General features: G+C 45.6%; 1 protein-coding gene across 6 annotated transcripts in view; it reads left to right on the top strand.

Moving 5' to 3' along the window:
• MYO7A (myosin VIIA) overlaps positions 1–18,866 on the top strand; it is a 114,436-nt gene that overhangs the window by 28,894 nt on the left and 66,676 nt on the right. For 4 of the 6 annotated variants that reach the window (XM_080374775.1, XM_080374777.1, XM_080374776.1 and 1 more), the window contains exons 1-3: positions 855–14,286; positions 17,418–17,531; positions 18,492–18,644. In XM_080374775.1, coding sequence (XP_080230901.1) covers positions 14,155–14,286; positions 17,418–17,531; positions 18,492–18,644 — 399 coding nt within the window. In that variant the 5' untranslated portion in view covers positions 855–14,154. Of the gene's footprint in view, positions 1–854; positions 14,287–17,417; positions 17,532–18,491; positions 18,645–18,866 lie in introns of those variants that run through there. The other 2 variants (XM_080374780.1, XM_080374779.1) reach the window with 1 other exon arrangement.

Raw genomic sequence — 18,866 nt, forward strand, 5'->3', positions numbered from 1 at the left:
AGGGAGATGTTCTTGCAGTACTATGGCTGCGGAATATAAATTGCATGATGTCAAATAAAGGTAGGGTGAGCAATACCAGCCCTGGTGTAGAGATACCCTGCCTCTTAGAGCCCCTGTCTGAAACACATTTTTTCCTGCTTTCTGATACCTCAGACAAGCCCCCAGGATCCATCTTCTCTCAAGTGTATGCACTGAAACTGTAACTATTTGATCACAAGGTAGAGAGAATGCTTGGAGTGAGAGCTGTCATATATGTGGGTAAGTTTAGTTCTACTTTTTTAAGAGGCAGTAGCAAAACACCCAGCCAATGGGACATTCATTTGAGGGTATAGGAAACTTCAAAGGACTCGATAACAACATTTACCTTGAATTAATCTTGGGACCTTAGGTTTCCCCAGGGAAAATCTACATCCCCGGGGACAGCTCTTGCAGAGCAGCTCACATATCATCTTGTCTTGCTTGATGGTAACTCCTCCATGTCCGTCAGAGCCCTTAAAGATGCCATTTAACTTGCTGAGACCTGACATTTGGAACACGAAGAGAGAAATTCAGCCCCTCAAACTGCTTCTTATAAGCTTTCCAACTCATCGTGACCTCAAGTTGTACCAGGGGAGGTTTAGGTTGAATATTAGGAAAAACTTCTTCCCCAAAAGGATTGTCAGGCACTGGAACAGGCTGCCCAGGGAAGTGGTGGAGTCACCACCCCTGGGGGTAGTTAAAAGATGTGTAGATGTGGTGCTTAGGGACATGGTGTAGTGGTGGACTTGGCCATGCTGGGTTAACGGTGGGACTCAATGACCTTAAGGGTCCTTTCCAACCTAAATGATTCTATGATTCTGTAACCCGAAGCTTTCTGTAAAGAAAAAGCCTGTAATAAATCTTGAACCTCACACGACCGCTGTGCACCAAGTGGTGGAGGTAGGGGCTGCTGGCCCATCTATCAACCCCTTTTCAGGAGTGAGGTTTGGGGAGTGAGGTCAGAAATCTTTAATTCCAACCCACCTCCATCCCACCCCACTCCTTATCCTGCTGCTGGGGATCGACACAAGGGTTGATTTCCCTTGGTCCTCATTCCAGCCATTGTGCCTCTGATCTGTGCATAACAGGAGGAAGCATCTTCATCCCAGCTGTGCAATCAGAGCGGAGTAAAGGGGTCCCTGTCCCATCCCATCACCACCCCTGCACACCTACCCCCTTCTATCTGCCCTCCACTTCCTCCCAGATGTGTGATACAGCTGTTGGCTGGACCATGTTGTCCATAATTTCACAAAAATCCTATGATTTACAAGTACTTAAAAAACCCTTGAAGAAAATTTATTATTTCTTACTTATTGCTGCTGGTTTTACTCAGATCAGTTCTCAGACAGGATATACAGAGTCATGACTGGAGGGATTTGGGCAAAAGGTAGACATTTAAGCCAACGTGGCTGCTGAAAGAAATGTTTGTGATGCAACATCCTTAATGCAGCATGGGACTGTGCTTTTCATCTGCTCCTTGTACAGATAGCTGTGCAGTGGGCTCTCCCTGCTTGAGGTGACCTTTCTCTTCATCAAATTCCTCTTCCAAAACTGGAGAACACTCAACAGGAAGGCATTAGAAAGGAAGCCCTCAACATTTCATGGATTTGGGGTCGCAGGCACATCTGTGGCATGACCCTGATGTACACTAGTGACAACAGATTTGGCCCTTATGGTGTAAAATTCATTCCTTTTTCAAGCCACAGCATCATTTGCTGGCACAGTGTAGAGTTGATAGCTATTTTACTAACAAAAAAAAAAAAAAAAAGCAAACCACAAAATTCCAACCAACAAAAAACCCCAAACAAATCAAACAACAACCCTTAGCTCTGGCTTTCTGCAATCAGGTTCAAGAAGCTGCACACAGCTCCCGGGGCCCAGGGGAGGGAAAGCAGTAACAGACCTTTTCAATAGCACAAATTGAAAAATGTTTTTTCTTTCTCAGGAGAAAGTTGAGCCGTCAGTACAGAGAATATCTGCTGAGATGTCATTGCCTGGTCAATAAATAAAATAATTTTACCAGAAAGGAAAGATTACCTTGAAGACAGAATTCCCATGAGGATGTCAAAATTATATGCTCCATGTCAGTCTTTAGCCAAACTCAAGTGTTTTCATGAAAAGATTTGTTGGTATGTTTTTCCTGCATTTTAGGTTTTGGTGAAATGGCATTCTCTAAGAAAGATTTCTTGTAAGCATTTTGGAACAGTAAATCTATTTTTAGTTGTTTTATAAATATAACCAAAACAGAAGGAGGATTCAGATGTTTGCTAGAATACACATAAGGAGACTGTTCTGAAAAAAAATACAAATCTCTTTAAGAGCAAAGAAAATTCAATACTGTGGGTGAAATTGCCTGAGATATGCTGGTAAGGCAGCTGGCACTTCAGATTCCTCTGCTGGGGCTTTCAACAGTGTGGAAATGAGATGAATGAGAGAAGACTGGGGCTTGGGAATTTGTACGCTGATGCTTTTGCATTTCCATTTTGCCACTCCTGGGTCTATTTACGGATACTGCTCTCGTGGTCAGCAGCACTGAGCAGCCTGTGCAGGGGTTGTACATTAGACTGTCAATGGAGGGGAATTGCCTTTTCCCTGTTGACCATCTATATGAATCTGAGTCCTGCACACACGAGAAGGTGGTACGGTGGATCGGTCCTCCTTTCCTCTCCTTCCCAAATCACCCTTGCCGCTATCTGCAGAAGGGAAGTGGCACCGGTGGAGGGATGCAGCTGCTTTCTTGCACTGAGGAAAGGTCAATCGCAAAAGTTTGCAAGGATTTCATCCTCCATTAGGCAATTTTTGTGAAAACTTCACCATCTATAAATTATATGGACTTCTGTTCCTGAACAGAAATTATTATACAATTCTGACCAGACTTACAGTGTGATGAAGTTGGGAAGACATATAAAATGACCATATCTGTTCAGACCCAGGTCTGTCCTGCCTGGTATTATGTATCCAAACTGACTGTTGGTGAACACCAAGGGACAAGTAAGCATACAGTGTAACTTCCTCACAATATTTTCCCATCCTTCAGCTAATTTCCTGGCCCTCCCGTATAGACATACAGCTCCATGATTTCCCAAGCCTGATATGATTTATTTTTTTTTTTTAGTAATCCCTAATGCATCTCCCTTCCAACCACTTGTCCAGCTTCCTTACTTCTCCGCTTCTCCACCTATGTCGCTTTTTGCTGAACCTAGTCCCTACTGACTTTGGTTGATGTCTCCTTATTTTTGGACTGGAATAGTATTTTAAAGAAGTATCTCTACAGACTTGTCCACTCTGTTCTAGGCATCCACATGGGCAACTGGTGAAGGTAGAACGCAGCACTAGATGGTCCTTTGGTGTGACTTAACCTTGCACACCTATTTTCATGTCCTGCTTGAGGCAATTCCACTTACACCCTGAATAGTGTTGGTCCCTCCCAACTCTTCTAAGATGATCACAGAATCACAGAATTGTTTGGGTTGGAAGGGACCTTAAGGATCACCTCGTTTCAACACCCCGCCAGGGGCAGGGCCCCCTCCCCCCAGCCCAGGCTGCTCCCAGCCCCGTCCAGCCTGGCCTTGAGCCCTGCCAGGGATGGGGCACCCACAGCTGCTCTGGGCAGCCTGGGCCAGCGCCTCCCTGCCCTCATGGTAAAGAATTTCTTATATCTAATTTAAATCTGAATCTCCGCTCTTTCAGTTGAAAGCCATTCCCCCTTGTGCTATCACTACAGGCCCTTGTAAAAAAATCCCCCTCCATATTTCTTACAGGCCCCCTTTAGGTACTGGAAGGCTGCTATATGGTCTCCCTGGAACCTTCTCTTCTCCAGGCTGAACAAACCCAACTCTCTCACCCTGTCTCCATAGGAAAGCTGCTCTAGCCCCTCTGACCATCTCCATGGCCCTTCTCTGGACTCATTGCAACAGGTCCATGTCCTTCTTAAGTTGGGGACCCCCAAGATGGACACAGCACTGCAGGGGGGTCTCATCAGAGCGGAGCAGAGGGGCAGAATCACCTCTCTCGGCCTGCTGGCCACGCTGCTTTTGATGCAGCCCAGGACATGGATGGCTTTCTGGGCTGCAAGCACATGTTCCTGAGTCATGTTGAGCTTCTTGTTAACCAGCACTCTCAAAGCATTCTCCTTAGGGCTGCTCTCAATCCATTCTCCACCCAGCCTGTGTTTGTGCTTGGGATTGCTCCAACCCATGTACAGGACCCTGCACCTGGCCTCGTTGAACTCAATGAGGTTTGCATGGGCCCACCTCTCCAGCCTGTCAAGGTCCTCCTGGATGGCATCCCATCCCTCCAGCATGTCAACTGCATCACACAGCTTGGTGTTGTAGACAAATTTGCTGAGGGTGCACTTGATCCCACTGTCCATGTCCCCAGCAAAGATGTTGAACAATACTGTTCCCAATGCGGGTGCCTGAGGGACATCCCTCATCACTGGTCTCCACCTGTTCATTGAGCCATTGACCACAACTCTCTGAGTATGACCATCCAGTCAACTCCTTACCCACCAAGTGGCTCATCCATCAAATCCATGTCTCTCCAGTTTAGAGACAAGGATGTCATGCAGGACAGTGTAAAACGATTTTACACCAGTCCAGGTAGATGACATCAGTCACTTTACCCCTATCCACCAATGCTGTAACCCCATGTAGAAGGCCACCATATTTGTCAGGTACAATTTGCCCTTAGTGAAGTCACGCTGGCTGTCACCAATAACCTCTTTATTTTCCACATGCCTTAGCATAGTTTCCAGGAAGATCTGCTCCGTGATCTTTCTGGGCACAGAGGTGAGACTAACTGGCCTGTAGTTTCCCACGTCTTCCTTTTCCCCATTTTCAAAAACTGGGGTTATGTTTCCCCTTTTCCAGTCCATGGGAACTTCACCAGACTGCCATGACTTGTCAAATTTGATGGATAGTGGCTTAGCCACCTTATCTGCCCATTCCCTCAGGTCCCACAGATGCATCTCATCAGGTCCCACGTGCACTTGTACACCTTCAGGTACCTTTGATGGTCTTGAACCTGATCTCCTACAGTGGCCAGTTCTTCATTCTCCCAGTCCCTGCCTTTGCCTTCTGCAACTTGCAACATTTACCAAGAAGCAGATGCCCTCCATTCTTTCCCTAGAGTCACTTTAGCAGAACTCAGGAGAAAATGAGGTTGCCTTATTTCACAGGCTGAAGAAGAAAGAACCAAGTGCTGCTTGTCTTTAAGATTGGGGGAAACAGCTGTCGGGGACAGAGCCTTGCCAGTGATTTGCACACCACTATTCAGAAGCCTTTTGTGCAGCCAGTGTGAATGCAATGTGAGCAATTTATGTGCATCTCCTACCACCCAGCCAGGCATTTTATTGCCAGCACCATGGCTGGCAAATGACTCTTAAGGTCACACACTGCATTTTCATGATCTGCAAATCACTTTGTAAAGGCATTTTACTGCCCCTTAACCCCATTAAGTTCCTAGATTTGGTGTGAGACAGACAGGCAGCCCTTTTCTATTAAGTAGATGCTTGATGTTAAAGAACATTTGCATCCAGCAAAATGCAATGGAAGCATTAACCATATTTCCATGCTGGTACTCTGTCAGCCCATTCTTTATGGAAACATAAGCATAGTTGGTATATCTATGTGATAGTACTCTTGCAGTCTCAAAACTAAGGCTATATGGCAATTACCAAGTTTCTCAAAACAAGTATAAAATTGATGAGCATTCTTTACATGAATTAATTCATTCCCCTTTACACGGTTTAGGTTTTCACATGAGCACCAACCAGCTGCCTGTTGCTGGACCAGGATCTCTGCCAGGCTAGGTACCTTGCAAACCCGCAACAAACCCAAAAGTTTGGTTCCAGGAGTAACATTTAACAAAACTAATTTGTAATGCAACCCTTTTCATTGTAAAGTGGATAAAATGTGAGACAAAACTCCTTTGAGACCACATCTGCCTGTGCAGCATATGCAAGATGGACTGTCCGTGTAATAAAACACCCATGAGGCAAATAAGTAGCAAGAATACAGGAATTATTTGCTGTGCCAAAATCATGCAGAGCTCATTTCTTTTATGGTTTTATTCTTCTAGCTGCTAGAGTTCAGGATGTCAATATGAAAGTCTAATCCCACTGGCGATCTTACCAGCCACTGTTCCTTGATAATTTCATGTAAGAAATAGGTCCAACTTGCTTTTTCAAGCTGTGGCAATTGCTTTGTTTGTAACAGCCAGTGATTATTTCGTGGGACTTGGATTTTGAAGGAAGTTTCTGAGTTTGTGTGTGTAAAAAGGACTGATGTTCAGGATCTGGCTTCTGATCTCTTTCTGAAAGCCAAGTCTCTTCAATATGTGCTCAACAAGCTATAAACCATCAGCTGTCAAGCTGTCCAAAGCTTACAGTTTGAAGGCATACACAGTACACACCTGTACATGTCCTGACCCAACCAGGCAACTGTCTTGGCTGGGTCTGCCAACTACAATTGTGATTTGAACAGTGATGATTGTCCCTACCTCTGTCATCTTGTGCCAGCCTAAAAACACCACTGTTTCTACGTCTGCAACCTTTTGGTTAGGGTTTGTCTCGCTGGACTTGCTGACTGATTCCTTCAGACCCTTAAGTAACCTCGTTGTCCTCTGGACTGCTTACCTTCTTCCAGAGCTTTCTGGAATTTCACATCTTCCACAGCCCAGCGGTGATGGTGTGAAATTTGGGATAAAAATGCACACTGTCAGTCCTCATTCTGCTTAGGGTACTATTGGCATGAAAGTTTAATTAAAACCCATGGAGAAATCATCAGAAACAAACCTCCTGATGCACTTGGTAATTCCAGAGAGTTACAGCAGATGGGGCTGGTATTGTGCTGCTGGGAGCCCACAGCGCAAGTCCGCTGATGGTCCACCTCCTCCCTTGGAGGGACCCACCACCAGCAATTTGGGAAGTGTTCCAAACAGGATAGGCAGAGGGGGCTTGAAGAATCAGGGCAAGTGCCTGCAATTACCAGCCTGCTCCTGATTTCCATTTCAAGGGCAGTTTTGCATGGAGCCAACCCTGGAGACTTCAAACCCATGAAGCAAGCAATGAAATGGATGATTTTGCTGGGTTTAAATAAATACTAGTAGGATTCTTTTTGTTTTCTGTTTCCTGACGACAAAAAAAGTTTGGGTGCTTCACGTTCTCAAGATTTTTTAACATCTGGGAGTATCCTTTCTTCTTTTGGATGAATGCTACTTGTATCGCAACATCTCTGTACCCTTGTGACTGGCACCTAAGGAACAAAAACCAGGATCAAGATGTTTTGGATTGCATTGCAGACATGGCCTGCATGATTTTTTTTGTTTTCCATTATGCTTTCTCCCACCAACCATCCCTCTGAGGTACTGGCTTTTCAAACACACCTCTGGAGCAGCCCACTTCTCCCTTCAGCAGTCATATCACCGACTCCCTCAAGATGCCATTGCCTGAGCTGCAAGCTAACCTACCCCCCAGACCCCCTCACTCTCCTCAGTAACCAAGACAACCCTCAGTGCATAAGCAAAGGCAATGTATAAAAGGGGCAGTGCTGCTCAGATCTGGCATGGTAGTGAGGAAAAAGCAGCATTAGTCCCGCTTCATTCAATACTTCCGAAGATGAGACATGCTATTTTAAGTAGTAGGGCTTGTCTAGACATATCAGTGTCACTTTGGCTAATGTAGACCCTTAGCATGGGCATGTTTCTGCTGGGAAAACTGCGTGAGTATAGATTACTACTATATGGGGAAAGAATACATTTTTACTAGGACTAAACACTTCTTTGTGCTATGTCTACATTTCTGTTCATGCAGGAATAGCTGTGCAGATTACAGTAGTCCCATGTCAATTTGGTACGCAGTTACTAATTGCAGACTAGATCCCAGTGAGGTTGCAAAAAGGCAGGGAGGGGGTAAGGAGGAGCCTGAAGTAAAGAAGTGAAGGAGAAAGGATCTTCCCAGAGCACAAAAGATGAAGCTGAAACTCTGAAAGAGAATTTGACAGGTTGCATGTGAATAGTAGAAGAGATTTGTATTGCAGATGGTGAAAAAATCCTGGTTTGTTTCCCCAGGAATAAAATCAGATAAAACAATTGAATTCATGTGGTTGCTTTTAAGCTTCTTTGAGCAATCTTTCTGAACCAGGATGAAAAACATCCCTTGCAATTTGCATTTCTGTGTATGATCCTTTTTTTTTGTTGTTGTTCTGGTTTTTTTTGTTTTCTCCCTTCATCAGTACTGTACATTGGAATTCAAACCGTGTCCTGTTTGCCAATCATTGCAATCTTGAAAGGGCTGTATGCCTCAGAGGCAGAAAAATGTTGGGTGGAAATATCTGATTACCTCCATCTGTTGCACAGTTCTGTAGCTCTCGTGCTCATCAGCTGCGACTCTTCTTTCATTAATCAAATCAAACAGGTCTCTGCCCTCACCTGGGAATAAAGCTTATCCATGAGCAAGGCAGAGCATCCATCAGTGCCACTCAGTGATGCCACAGCAGATACCTGCACAGGCAACAGCTCCACTCCCCGGGATGTGCTGCCAGCTGTGTGTTCTTGCTGCTCTCCCTGCTTCTTCATTGAGTGCCTGATGAGCCAGTTCAGGGGCTAAACCAGCAAAACACTTTGCAAAGACACGTGAAAATGTTGCTGCTGGGTTATTTTCCTGAGCCATTTTACCATGGGATCAAATCAAAGAAAGGGGTGGGAGCATGCAGCTGAGCTGTATTGTCCAGCCATAGGGACCTGTTGGAACCAGCATCCCTCCCCAGTGGTGCTCAGAGAAGATGGCCTTCCTTTAGTCCCATCTTCCTAAAGTTTGACATACAGAACAACTTGCATTTAAAGGAGAACATAGAAAATCTTTGCTTCTGGATGGCTAGGGGCAAGGGGTTTCCATTGTGCCTCCTATTGCAAACCAGGGAGCTCTTAGCAGCACCCTCGGTTGTCTGGGGGCAGAGGGGAGGGGGCAGGGGTGACTGTTGTTGGCAGATCCAGAGTGGACCCAAGAGCTCCCAGTGTGGTACCAGTGCAACCTTTCTGCTCCCAGGACCTTAAGGAATATGTCTTGGTCTGACTACTAAATTACGTGCTCCCATTATAAAGTGCTCCCCCTCTGATTCCTCCTGGTTTTATTTTTCCCCTCTCCAGTTTTCCAGATTTGTACATCTTATGATTGCTCTATCATCTGCCTTCTGGATACTTCCATTTGCATTTAGGACAGGAGCCAGCCGTGGGGTTAAAAGGCTCAGTCTTCATTTCCTGTTCCACTTCTGCATCTTAGCAGGGTTTTCAATCACATCCCAAGCGGTGCCTATCAGCTTTTTGTGTGAGACCTGATACACAGTGCTCTGGCACGGCATTTGGGGGTGATGCCCAGGGCCTAATCTGCTTGTAACGTCAATGGATTGCTGGATTCTCCACTTTGCCCGCAATGGTAATGCCATAGGAGTAGTGGATTAAATCTTCTATCTCCGTGTTTGTCTGCACGTTTATATCGCACTCCTGAGCCAAGAGATCCCGAACTGTCAACAAGCAGCTTCTTGCCAAAAGCCGGGGATGAGGTCAGACATCACTGGGAGCTGAGCCTCATTGCACCATGCCAGATTGTGCCCCTGCAAACCTGATTAAATCCATCATTTTGAGGGGAGTCTTTGACTATCCCTCAGCACTAGAAGGGAAAATGTTGGGATGAGTGCCACGTTTGTGGGTAATTTTTTTCCCTCCTGTCAGTATCAAAGTTACAGGATGAGGGAGCAGTGCATTGATTATTGAATTATTTAACGATTCCTCTTGCATCTCTGCCTGTGCTTCAGAAAGCCTTTGTGTGTAGCACGTTACCTTGGCTGACAGCTGGTGCCTGATGTGCTACGATAAATTGGGAAGAGAATCTTATTTATTTATGAAACACAAAAAATTCTTAGGGTTACTGACAGCCAGCATGTGTGTTTCTTGCACTGTGGTTTGTTGTCAAGTAGAAATTCAAGTTTTTTCTTCCTTTCATACCTTTTCTTGCTGCTAGTGGCAACTGCGCAGCTAAAGGCGAGTGTAAAGAATAGAAATTAGCAGTTCTAACTGTCCCTTGGGCTGTTCAGCTGTGGATCCAGGAGAAACTCCATTAAACTGAGAAGGCTACACCCATGTAATCGAGAGCTGAACTGAATCAGACAGGTGATATCTAGAGGTGGTGATACATGGTTTTAGCGGAGCACAGACATTATACTGCCCAAAGGATTCAGGTAGCTGCTGAAAGTCTGCACTGGCATAATAACGTGCTGCGATACACCAATACATTTAGATTTCAGTCTACTCTCCAAATGACATTGAAATTTGGAGCTGGGGGAACGCCTGTGTTTGCATTGCACTTGTGTCTGTGTGCACTGAGGATTTTCTGCTTCAGAGACTAGCAGGAAGGAAGTAAAGGATTCAGCTTGGATCTAGCTCTCTGGAGACCTGGGTATGTGATTGTGCTTGTTTCAGGAAAAAAAAAAAAAAAAAAAAAAAAAAAAGCTGCATAAACAGGTTGTTTTACATCAGTTGTCAGTGGTATGGCTCACAGATCAGATCTGGCCCATCATTCTGCAGGGTATCATCTTTCCTTTTTTAGAAAAGTAAGTTCAGTGCTGCAGGGAGTAATTGGGAGGGCACTGCTGACCTGAGTCCACAGACAGCTTCCGATAACCAGTGGTGTTCCACATCCTTCAGCAATTTACATGAACGTCAGCCCTTACGGACTGCCAGCAGCCATGCTAGGCGTAGGAGCCACCTTAGCTAGCTTTTGACACCTGACAGTAGATTTCTACCTCCAGACTGTCCTCTTCACACACCCCCTTTAGGTCAGTATCATCCAATCTATTTTAATTGCCTGCTTTATGCAGAGGTGACCATAGAATTGCCTCTTTCTTTCGCTTTAATGTAGGATATAATAGGATAGGATAGAATAAGGATAGGATAGGTTAGGATAGGATAGAATAGAATAGAATAGAATAGAATAGAATAACAGAATAGACTATTTCAGTTTGAAGGGACCTACAATGATCATCTAGCAAAGATCTTGATGCCTTGCTCAGAGGTGGGCACATGCCCTGGGTTGGTTGAGTCCCACCTGACCTGTCTCACAGAATAACTCAGCTTTTCAGTGACAGCTGAAAAACAACTGGTTCAAGAACATTTCCTCAGTCTTGGCAGTGTCTGATGCATTTTCTTTGGGTCTGAAAAACAGGTTGGGGCAAAGAAACCCAAGCTTTCCTTGAATTAGGTGGTTCTCCTGCTGTGAGGGTGTTTCCTGCAGGTGGCATTTCCCTTTTTGATCCAGCAGTGATGTCCACACCACCACAGTAGCACTTAACAGGAGCTCAGGTCTCCGCAGCAGCATAAACCTATTGCCTGGGTCACATCAGTTCCTTAGGATAAGCATTTGCCCCTTACTATGCGTGTGCCCAAAATGTGTCACAGCAGGACCTTGATCTCAGCTGTGCCTGCTGCTGCAGAGGTATCGTGAATCATCAGATCAGGGTCCAGCATGGCTCTTTGGGCTCATACTTCTATCTCTTCAGTGGAGAGTCTAATGTTACCCCGAGGAGCTGTAATCTAAACCGGATGGCATTGCTGACGGGCTCCCAGCCAGCTAAAGGTTCGTTTCCCTCCATCGCGTCCCTCCCCTTATTGTCCTAAGTGTGTTTCTTTGTTTCCCACATAAGGCATAGCATGTTCCCTTAGAAAAAGCGTGCTGATAGGAGGCTTAATGCTGTTGCTCTGTCCCTTGATGCATACGGAGGGGAGGCTTGTTTCCAACGTGTTTCCAAGCCAGGTCATCCCTTCGGAGGGATGGGATTTCCCGTTTTCAGGAGGCAGCATGCTCGGGCCATTCAGACAGCACTGCAAATGCCAAGTGCCTCTGCCTAACACATGTGAGACTCTCTAAGAGTCCTCACAAAATCTCCTGCTAGCAGTGGAGCAATGCAAAAAGTACACAGTGGAAATGTGTGAAATTACAGACCTTCAGCAGCCCCAGCGTCAAGGGAAAAATAAGCACGCTCATGTAATAGGACTGCAGGGACTGGATTCAGCCCTCTGGGCTCCCATCTCTACTTCGCTCCAAGGATAAGCTAGGACAGATCATTCCCACTCCCGTGCTCCTTAGCTTACTCTTTGGCAGCACACAGAGATACCCGGCTTCAGAAATACGGTACAGAGTGTAGCTGAGCAACGATCATAACATCTGCTCCAGTGCAAAGTGAGATAAATACATCGGCTGCTCTTTCTCGGATCTGCAGCTCCCACACTGCTCCAGTTACGCTGGCACAGCAGTGAGGAAAGGTGTGCTGATGAGCAAAGAGCCTCTAAGACCCAGCTGAAATCCAAAGAGCCCATCCTATGGGTCACTTTATATATATTTATTCAGTCCTTCCTTCCACTTGCATCCTCTCATTGATTATTAGCTTTGATTTTACATCTATCTTGTACTTTCTAGGGGAGCAAAACCACAGTCATTTACAGCACTGTGGGTTCAGGTCATGCTGGAGGTAGACATTCCCGTGAGACTGCGACGTTCCATCTATGTCTCCTTCTCCCTACATTACTATTGCACCTCATGTACATATTTGCTTGCTCCTTTGGTAGACATTCATCTCATTAATCTCTCCCCTGGCTTCTTATCCGTGAGACTTGACCTCTTCCTTAATTCACCTGCACTGCTACAGGAATTAGACACCTCATTGTTTCTTCATAATATAGCTTAATCCTACAAATTATCTGTCCTTTGGGCAAAGGTCGCCTCGCTGTTTTCACTGCTGTTCAGTGATGATCAGAAGTAGCTCGGTATGAGCTTGATATACCCATCATCTGCTGCTGTCCTTGGTGACTGTGTCCCATCAAGGGGACATATCCAGCCTTCTTTCAGCTAGAAAGCTTTCCACCAAGAATATGTTCTCTGCATCATGAACAGATGGATTCAAAACCCCGTGGAATCAAGGCACCAGTAAAGTTTTGCATTAAAATAGTGATAAATGAGAATGGTATGGAAAGCTCATCAGCTGCACCATTATCTGGTCATGCATTGCTCTGGTCTGTGTAAATGACATCCATTTAGTATCAAAATTTCTATGAAAGAGACTGGGGCCCAGTTAGAGTGGCCTTAAATTCTCTAAATGAGCGGAAAAGCCTTTCTTAGATGAAAATGAGAAATCTTAAGTGTATCAAAGATAGGACAAGAAAAAGCAAATCTGGGGTGACTAAAATGCCTTGTGCTCTTCTGGTTGGGCCAGCAGTCCTGATCAGTCCTGACTAAAACAGTCCTCCCTACATAGAAGGAGAGGTTGCCGGAGCGGGTCTGCAGAGCAGTCAGGTGCAGGGTCAGTGCGACCTCATCATCTCTGTGGTCCTCATGTTCAGCACATTTTCACCCACAGCTCAGGCTCTCCTCTCACCTATAGGCACAGAGGCCATGCTGCTCTGCACACCTTCCACTCAATTATTTAAAATTCAGTTGCTATGGTTCTACTCAAGGCGATCAGTTTAAAGAAAATGCAGATGGCCTCTGGTTTTGAGTTCCCGCTGCGCTTTGGTTAATTTGGTATGTAAAGGTATTAGGTTAATTAAATGCCATGTGTTGCATGGGGACTGACTGCATTTGTGGATTAATAAGTACACGAGTGTGTTCTGTGCTGTAAGCCCTCAAGCTGGCAGAGGGTTATTTCACTAAGAAAGGAAGGTAATGGGGAGAAGTCATGGGGAAATGAAGAGGTTTCCTGTTAATGCTGCAGTCGTTTTTCACGAGCGGGTCATTGAAGTGCCCTTCATGTCTCTGACCCAGTATCACCCCTCACTGGAGAGACTGGAAGAATTTCAGTGAAGAGAGGCAAAGTTGTTCAGTTGGCTTTGAGACTCCTGCTGTGCTGGTCATATGGAGGGAGTATGGTAGCTGGCCAGTGGAGGATCATGGCAGGCGCATGGAAGTTTTTCTGCTAGGAGAAGATCTTTACCAAGAGCCATATTGTGAATCAGGTGAGAGGGTGTCCTGCAAGCAGCAGGCATGGTCACGCTGGAGGTCTAAAGCAAGCTGTCCACAGCTCTCTGGCATTCATGGTGGAATACACGTAGAAAGCAGACAGAGACAAATACTACTGCAAGGTTTTGGAGATGTTGAAGAGGAAGAAAGTTGTTTTCGTTCAGCCATGCCCCGAGGTGGTGGAAGATCAGGAGAGAGACCAGGGCAAATGGACACTACTCCGCAACGTCAACCAGGCCCTGAAGCCCACAACCATTTTAGCGGTAAGATAGGGGGTCCCACACTCCGAGCATGGCTGGAAGCTTTCAGGCTAATTTGAAATTGGTCTCACTGTTTGTTGGGATCCTTATACTGCTCGTGTGAGCTTCTCCCACCTTCTTCACTAGTCTTTGCTCAACCCCCAGCACTGCGGTTCCCCTGTGGTGCAACCTTCTTGCTTTTTGCATTTGGAAGCTCCTCCTAAAGATCCTCTTCATGACTTGTGTTGATCTGTGTGTGTGTGTGCACCCATCGTGGTGTTTCCTCCTTTTGCACCCCTGTGTGGTTGTCACTGCCTATAGCTTGTGAGGTCCTGAGGGTCTGCCCCAGAGCGTTTGGAAGGGCACTAGCACCCAGCAGCTGCGTTGAGGAGGAACAGCTGGACCATGCTGATGCTGCAAGGTGGCTGGTGGTTTTCTCACTTCTCCAGTACTCTGTTGTGCATGTTAGAAAATAAACTACATCAGTCTAGGCATGAGGCAGGTTATGCAACTTATAAGCCAGTCTGCCCAAGCTGTCAAATGCATGAATCACCCCGATTTTCCCTGAAATCCCCAATATTTCTGCTGCTTTTTGGGCTGATCCAAAGGCGATTGTATCAGCGGAAGGAGTGTGACTGACTTCCACGGCTTTTATATCAAATTGATTAAAGTCAAGGGAGGAAATAGGTCAGCATTCTTAATAAGTGATGTTATTTTTTAACCTCCCAGACCTTTCTGAGCTTACCAGCTTAGCCCATCCCATAAGACTTGCTTTTTTCAACAGTATTAAGAACTGCACTTTAATGTGTTTAGAAAGAGCATTTTGAGAGGATGAGCACTCTGTGCATTAGGCAGGCACAGCACAGGAGTCCTCTTAGCGCTAGTACAGTATCAATTTACCTCGGGTAGAGCAGGCTGCCTTTTTATCTCAGCTGTGTGGTAATAGAACATATGAAGCAGGCTGCTTTTACAGCTGTTGAAAACTAGAGATTTTTTAAAAAAAACTAGCATTACATTTCTTGTTTTCTTGATTGAGAGCAATTTTTTAACAGTTGCTGAGGTGTCAGAAGGGCTTTCTGTTCAGCAGAACTCTTCTCTTGCTGACACCTTGATCAAGTTACCCACCCTGTGCATGAATTTGCTCAGCTTTGCAGCAAAGGTAACAGTGCTGAACACTCTGAAATGCTTTAAGAGTCTGGGATCAAAGGAGCTAAGAAATAAATATTAATATAATTGGATTCATAATGTATCTATGCTTGACTTACTGTATTCATTAGCTGTTTCTGGGTTGTTTTTTGGTTTTTTTTCCCCTTTTTTCCTTTTTAACTGAGTTATGAGATGTGAAGGTAAGGCAGTTAATGGGAAAAAGGTCTGAATAGTATATTTTTATGAACAGGGTAAAGATACTTGCAACAGTGCTGTAGCGCAACCCTCTGAGGAAAAGAAAACCCCAACTAGGGGCTGCATTCGCAGCTCCATGGAAGCAGGATGACTTTGTTAATATCCCGGGTGAAACCTAGCAAGCAGCTGCCAAGGGTGGAGTCTTCCAAAAAATGGCTGGGGACTCCTCGTGTGCAGTGTTTCTCCACGTGCGAGTCTCTGGATGTAGCTTTACATCCCTGCGACACTCACAGGTTAATACCGCTCGCAGTCCTGGTGTGCGATGACTTGGATGATGGAGGTTTCATCATGGTTTATATTGCTAGATGTCTCCCGGCCCCTCCACCTGGAGTGGAGCTGAAGGTTGTTCAGCAGCTCATTGGGTCAAACCAAATCTATAAGCACTTTGTCCACAGAAATGGTCGATAGTGGATGCTCAGGAGAGGGGTTATATCAGAGCACATGCAAAGTGATCCCTCCTATTTTTCACTTTCCCTTCTCCCAGCAGTTTTTCCATAATTCCAAAGGCAAGTAATGCATTTGCATTGTGCTTAACAGGTACAAGTGGAGCTGGCCCCCAGAAATGTGGTGTTAGGTGGGGCTGCAAGTTCACAACATTAAACTCAGCTGCATGAAAAAGTACATTTACTTGCTTGATGCAAACATACCTGACAAAAATTTAACTAGATGGCTCCCAGTTTTAGCACCTCTTCATGTCGAGAATAGGGGTAGGAAATAATTCTGCTGTGTTCCAAACAGTGTAGGTCTGCTTGGGAGTTTAGTTTGGGGTTCTTTGGGGTTTTTCTTTTGTACTGAGGAAAACAGCTTCTTTAAAAGCCTTTTTGCATTCAGGTAATTTAATATCCACAGAGCTGATGAGCAGATAGTCCCTGCCCAGCAGGACTGACAGAGGTCTATAGGATCACCAGCAACATGGAGTGAGTGGATAGGGGTCAACTGCTTGCTGTGTCTTTCCAAAACAAAACCACAGAGGTCTCAAATGAAAGAGGTAAAACATTTGAAACGTGCAAAAGGACGTTTTCATGCTATTTGTAGCTAAATAGCTTTTCATGCTATTTGTAACTAAATAGCTTTTCATGCTATTTGTAGCTAAACTCTTCCTTTGAGGTTATGGATGCTAAAACTTTGCACAGCTTCAGGAAGCAACTGGACATGCTCACAGTAGAAAAACCCACTGAGAAGTATTAAATGCAAAAAGCCCACCTAGAAATTGCTGTAGCTGGAAGACCCCCTGAAGAAGTACATATATCAACCTCTTTGGTATGTTCTTAACCCTTCTTTAGTCATTCCTTTTCACCAGTCTCCAAGGTAGGGCAATATATATTTTATAGTGGTTATTTGCAAGGAAAGGATGTGCCACAAGCCTCCAGACAAGGCTTTCCAGACCTCAAAACTGTCTCCTAAGCATCGACTTTCTAGCTTTGTACATTGCACAGATGGAAACCTCTGCCTGAGTGGGCTTTTCTGCTCTGCAACCTGCTTGCTGCTGGATTCAGTGTGTGGCCAACAACCACTCATAAGTTCATGGCACGAAGACATGGTGCAGTGGGTGCCTGCTATGTGGAGCGTGCCCTGCTGCTATCACCTCGCAGGGTGTTTCCTGAGCAGCTGTGAAAAAGGGATGGTTTGTGGTTTGCAAAGTAATTGATTTGATTCATACCAATGATTTGGATACAAAATATGAGCAACTTGTATCCCAAGGGATGCTGAACCTTCTGCAGCCCTGAGTGTAATTGTCCTCTCTTCGGTTCCAGGGGGATTATGTGTGGATGGACCTGAAAACCGGACGGGAATTCGATGTCCCCATTGGAGCAGTGGTTAAACTGTGTGACTCTGGACAGATCCAGGTTGTGGATGATGAAGGCAATGTACGTACAAAGGGTTGTGATGACCCTTCTTCAGCTCTACGGCCTGGCTAGACCAGGCTTTGTCACGGACTTCTCCTATGTCCTTGGGAATCAGCTGTGCCATAGGTTTCTATTTGAATGTATCCCTACTTTTGTGGCTGTACTGGGAGTGAAAGGTTGAGAAGCTTCTTGAGCACAATGGTAATAGAAGCCTCCAAAATACATTTAGATAGTGCTTTGGGCAAACCCACCCTGACCTGCTACTGTTATCCAGTCTTTCCTGACCTCCTACAGGGTGTCCCAAAAAATGGTTCCCCTTCAGGTTCCCACCTCTGCTTCTGGCTGTTTCACAGTAACACCTCTATCACAAGCAGAGCATGACCTGAGCAGGTTCTCTATAATTTTTTCCCCCCAGGCTGAGATAGTTATGATTGCCGTCATTCCCTTCAAGGATGGTAGAAAGAGATTTGGTTTAGCAGGGTCCTTGTATCCAGTTTCTAGTGGCTTTCGAAACCCTTTAGAAGTGATCAGTCTAAGCAACATTGTCAATAAAAGTTGCCAACCCTATGCATCCCTCTCCTTTTCTAAGTCATCTTTTCTCTGCTGAACAGTATTCTGTGGCAGAGGGTTAACCAGTGATGTGAAAACACAGTTGTGTGAAGGGAAGAACAAATCTGCTGTTTTGTAAAAACTCCCCTTGTGCTGGATGTCCACGCTGCCCTGGATGATACTCCTGCCAGGATGACTCGTGTCTCATGTCTCTTTGCTGCTCCACTAAACCAAAAGATCTTTTCCTTCTGCTATGAATATTTCAAATTAGTCGCTGTCATGCACCAGGAATAGAAGCTGTGGCCCATGGTGCTAATGCTCTCCCCATGTATTTTCTTCCTCCTGGTCCTTCTGCCTGGGGTGGGCTGTTTCTGTCTCATCCCAGTGGTACTTCATGTGACTTACCTTTCCCTGCCCTCGCTCTCTCCCCAGGAACACTGGATTTCCCCACAGAATGCCAGCCACATCAAACCCATGCACCCCACCTCCATCCATGGGGTGGAGGACATGATCCGCCTGGGTGACCTGAACGAGGCAGGAATCCTCAGGAATCTGCTGATCCGCTATCGGGAGCACCTCATCTATGTGAGTGTCCTCCCCACCTCCACCTCTTGCTCTGCATTTCACCCTCCTCTCTCCTCAGCTCTGGGGAACCCACATAGGGGAAACCCTGATTGAACTGAGCATCTGGGTTTCTACCTTCACCTGGGCCAAAGGGGTGGGGAGCTTCTGCACTATAAAGGACACACTACAGAGTTTATGGATGCCTCAGTGAAAGACCCCATGAGTTAGGTAATGAGCAAAGTC

The sequence above is a fragment of the Falco punctatus genome, assembly GCF_963210335.1.
Source record: "Falco punctatus genome assembly, chromosome: 2".
In the NCBI taxonomy this organism is placed as follows: Eukaryota; Metazoa; Chordata; class Aves; order Falconiformes; family Falconidae; genus Falco; species Falco punctatus.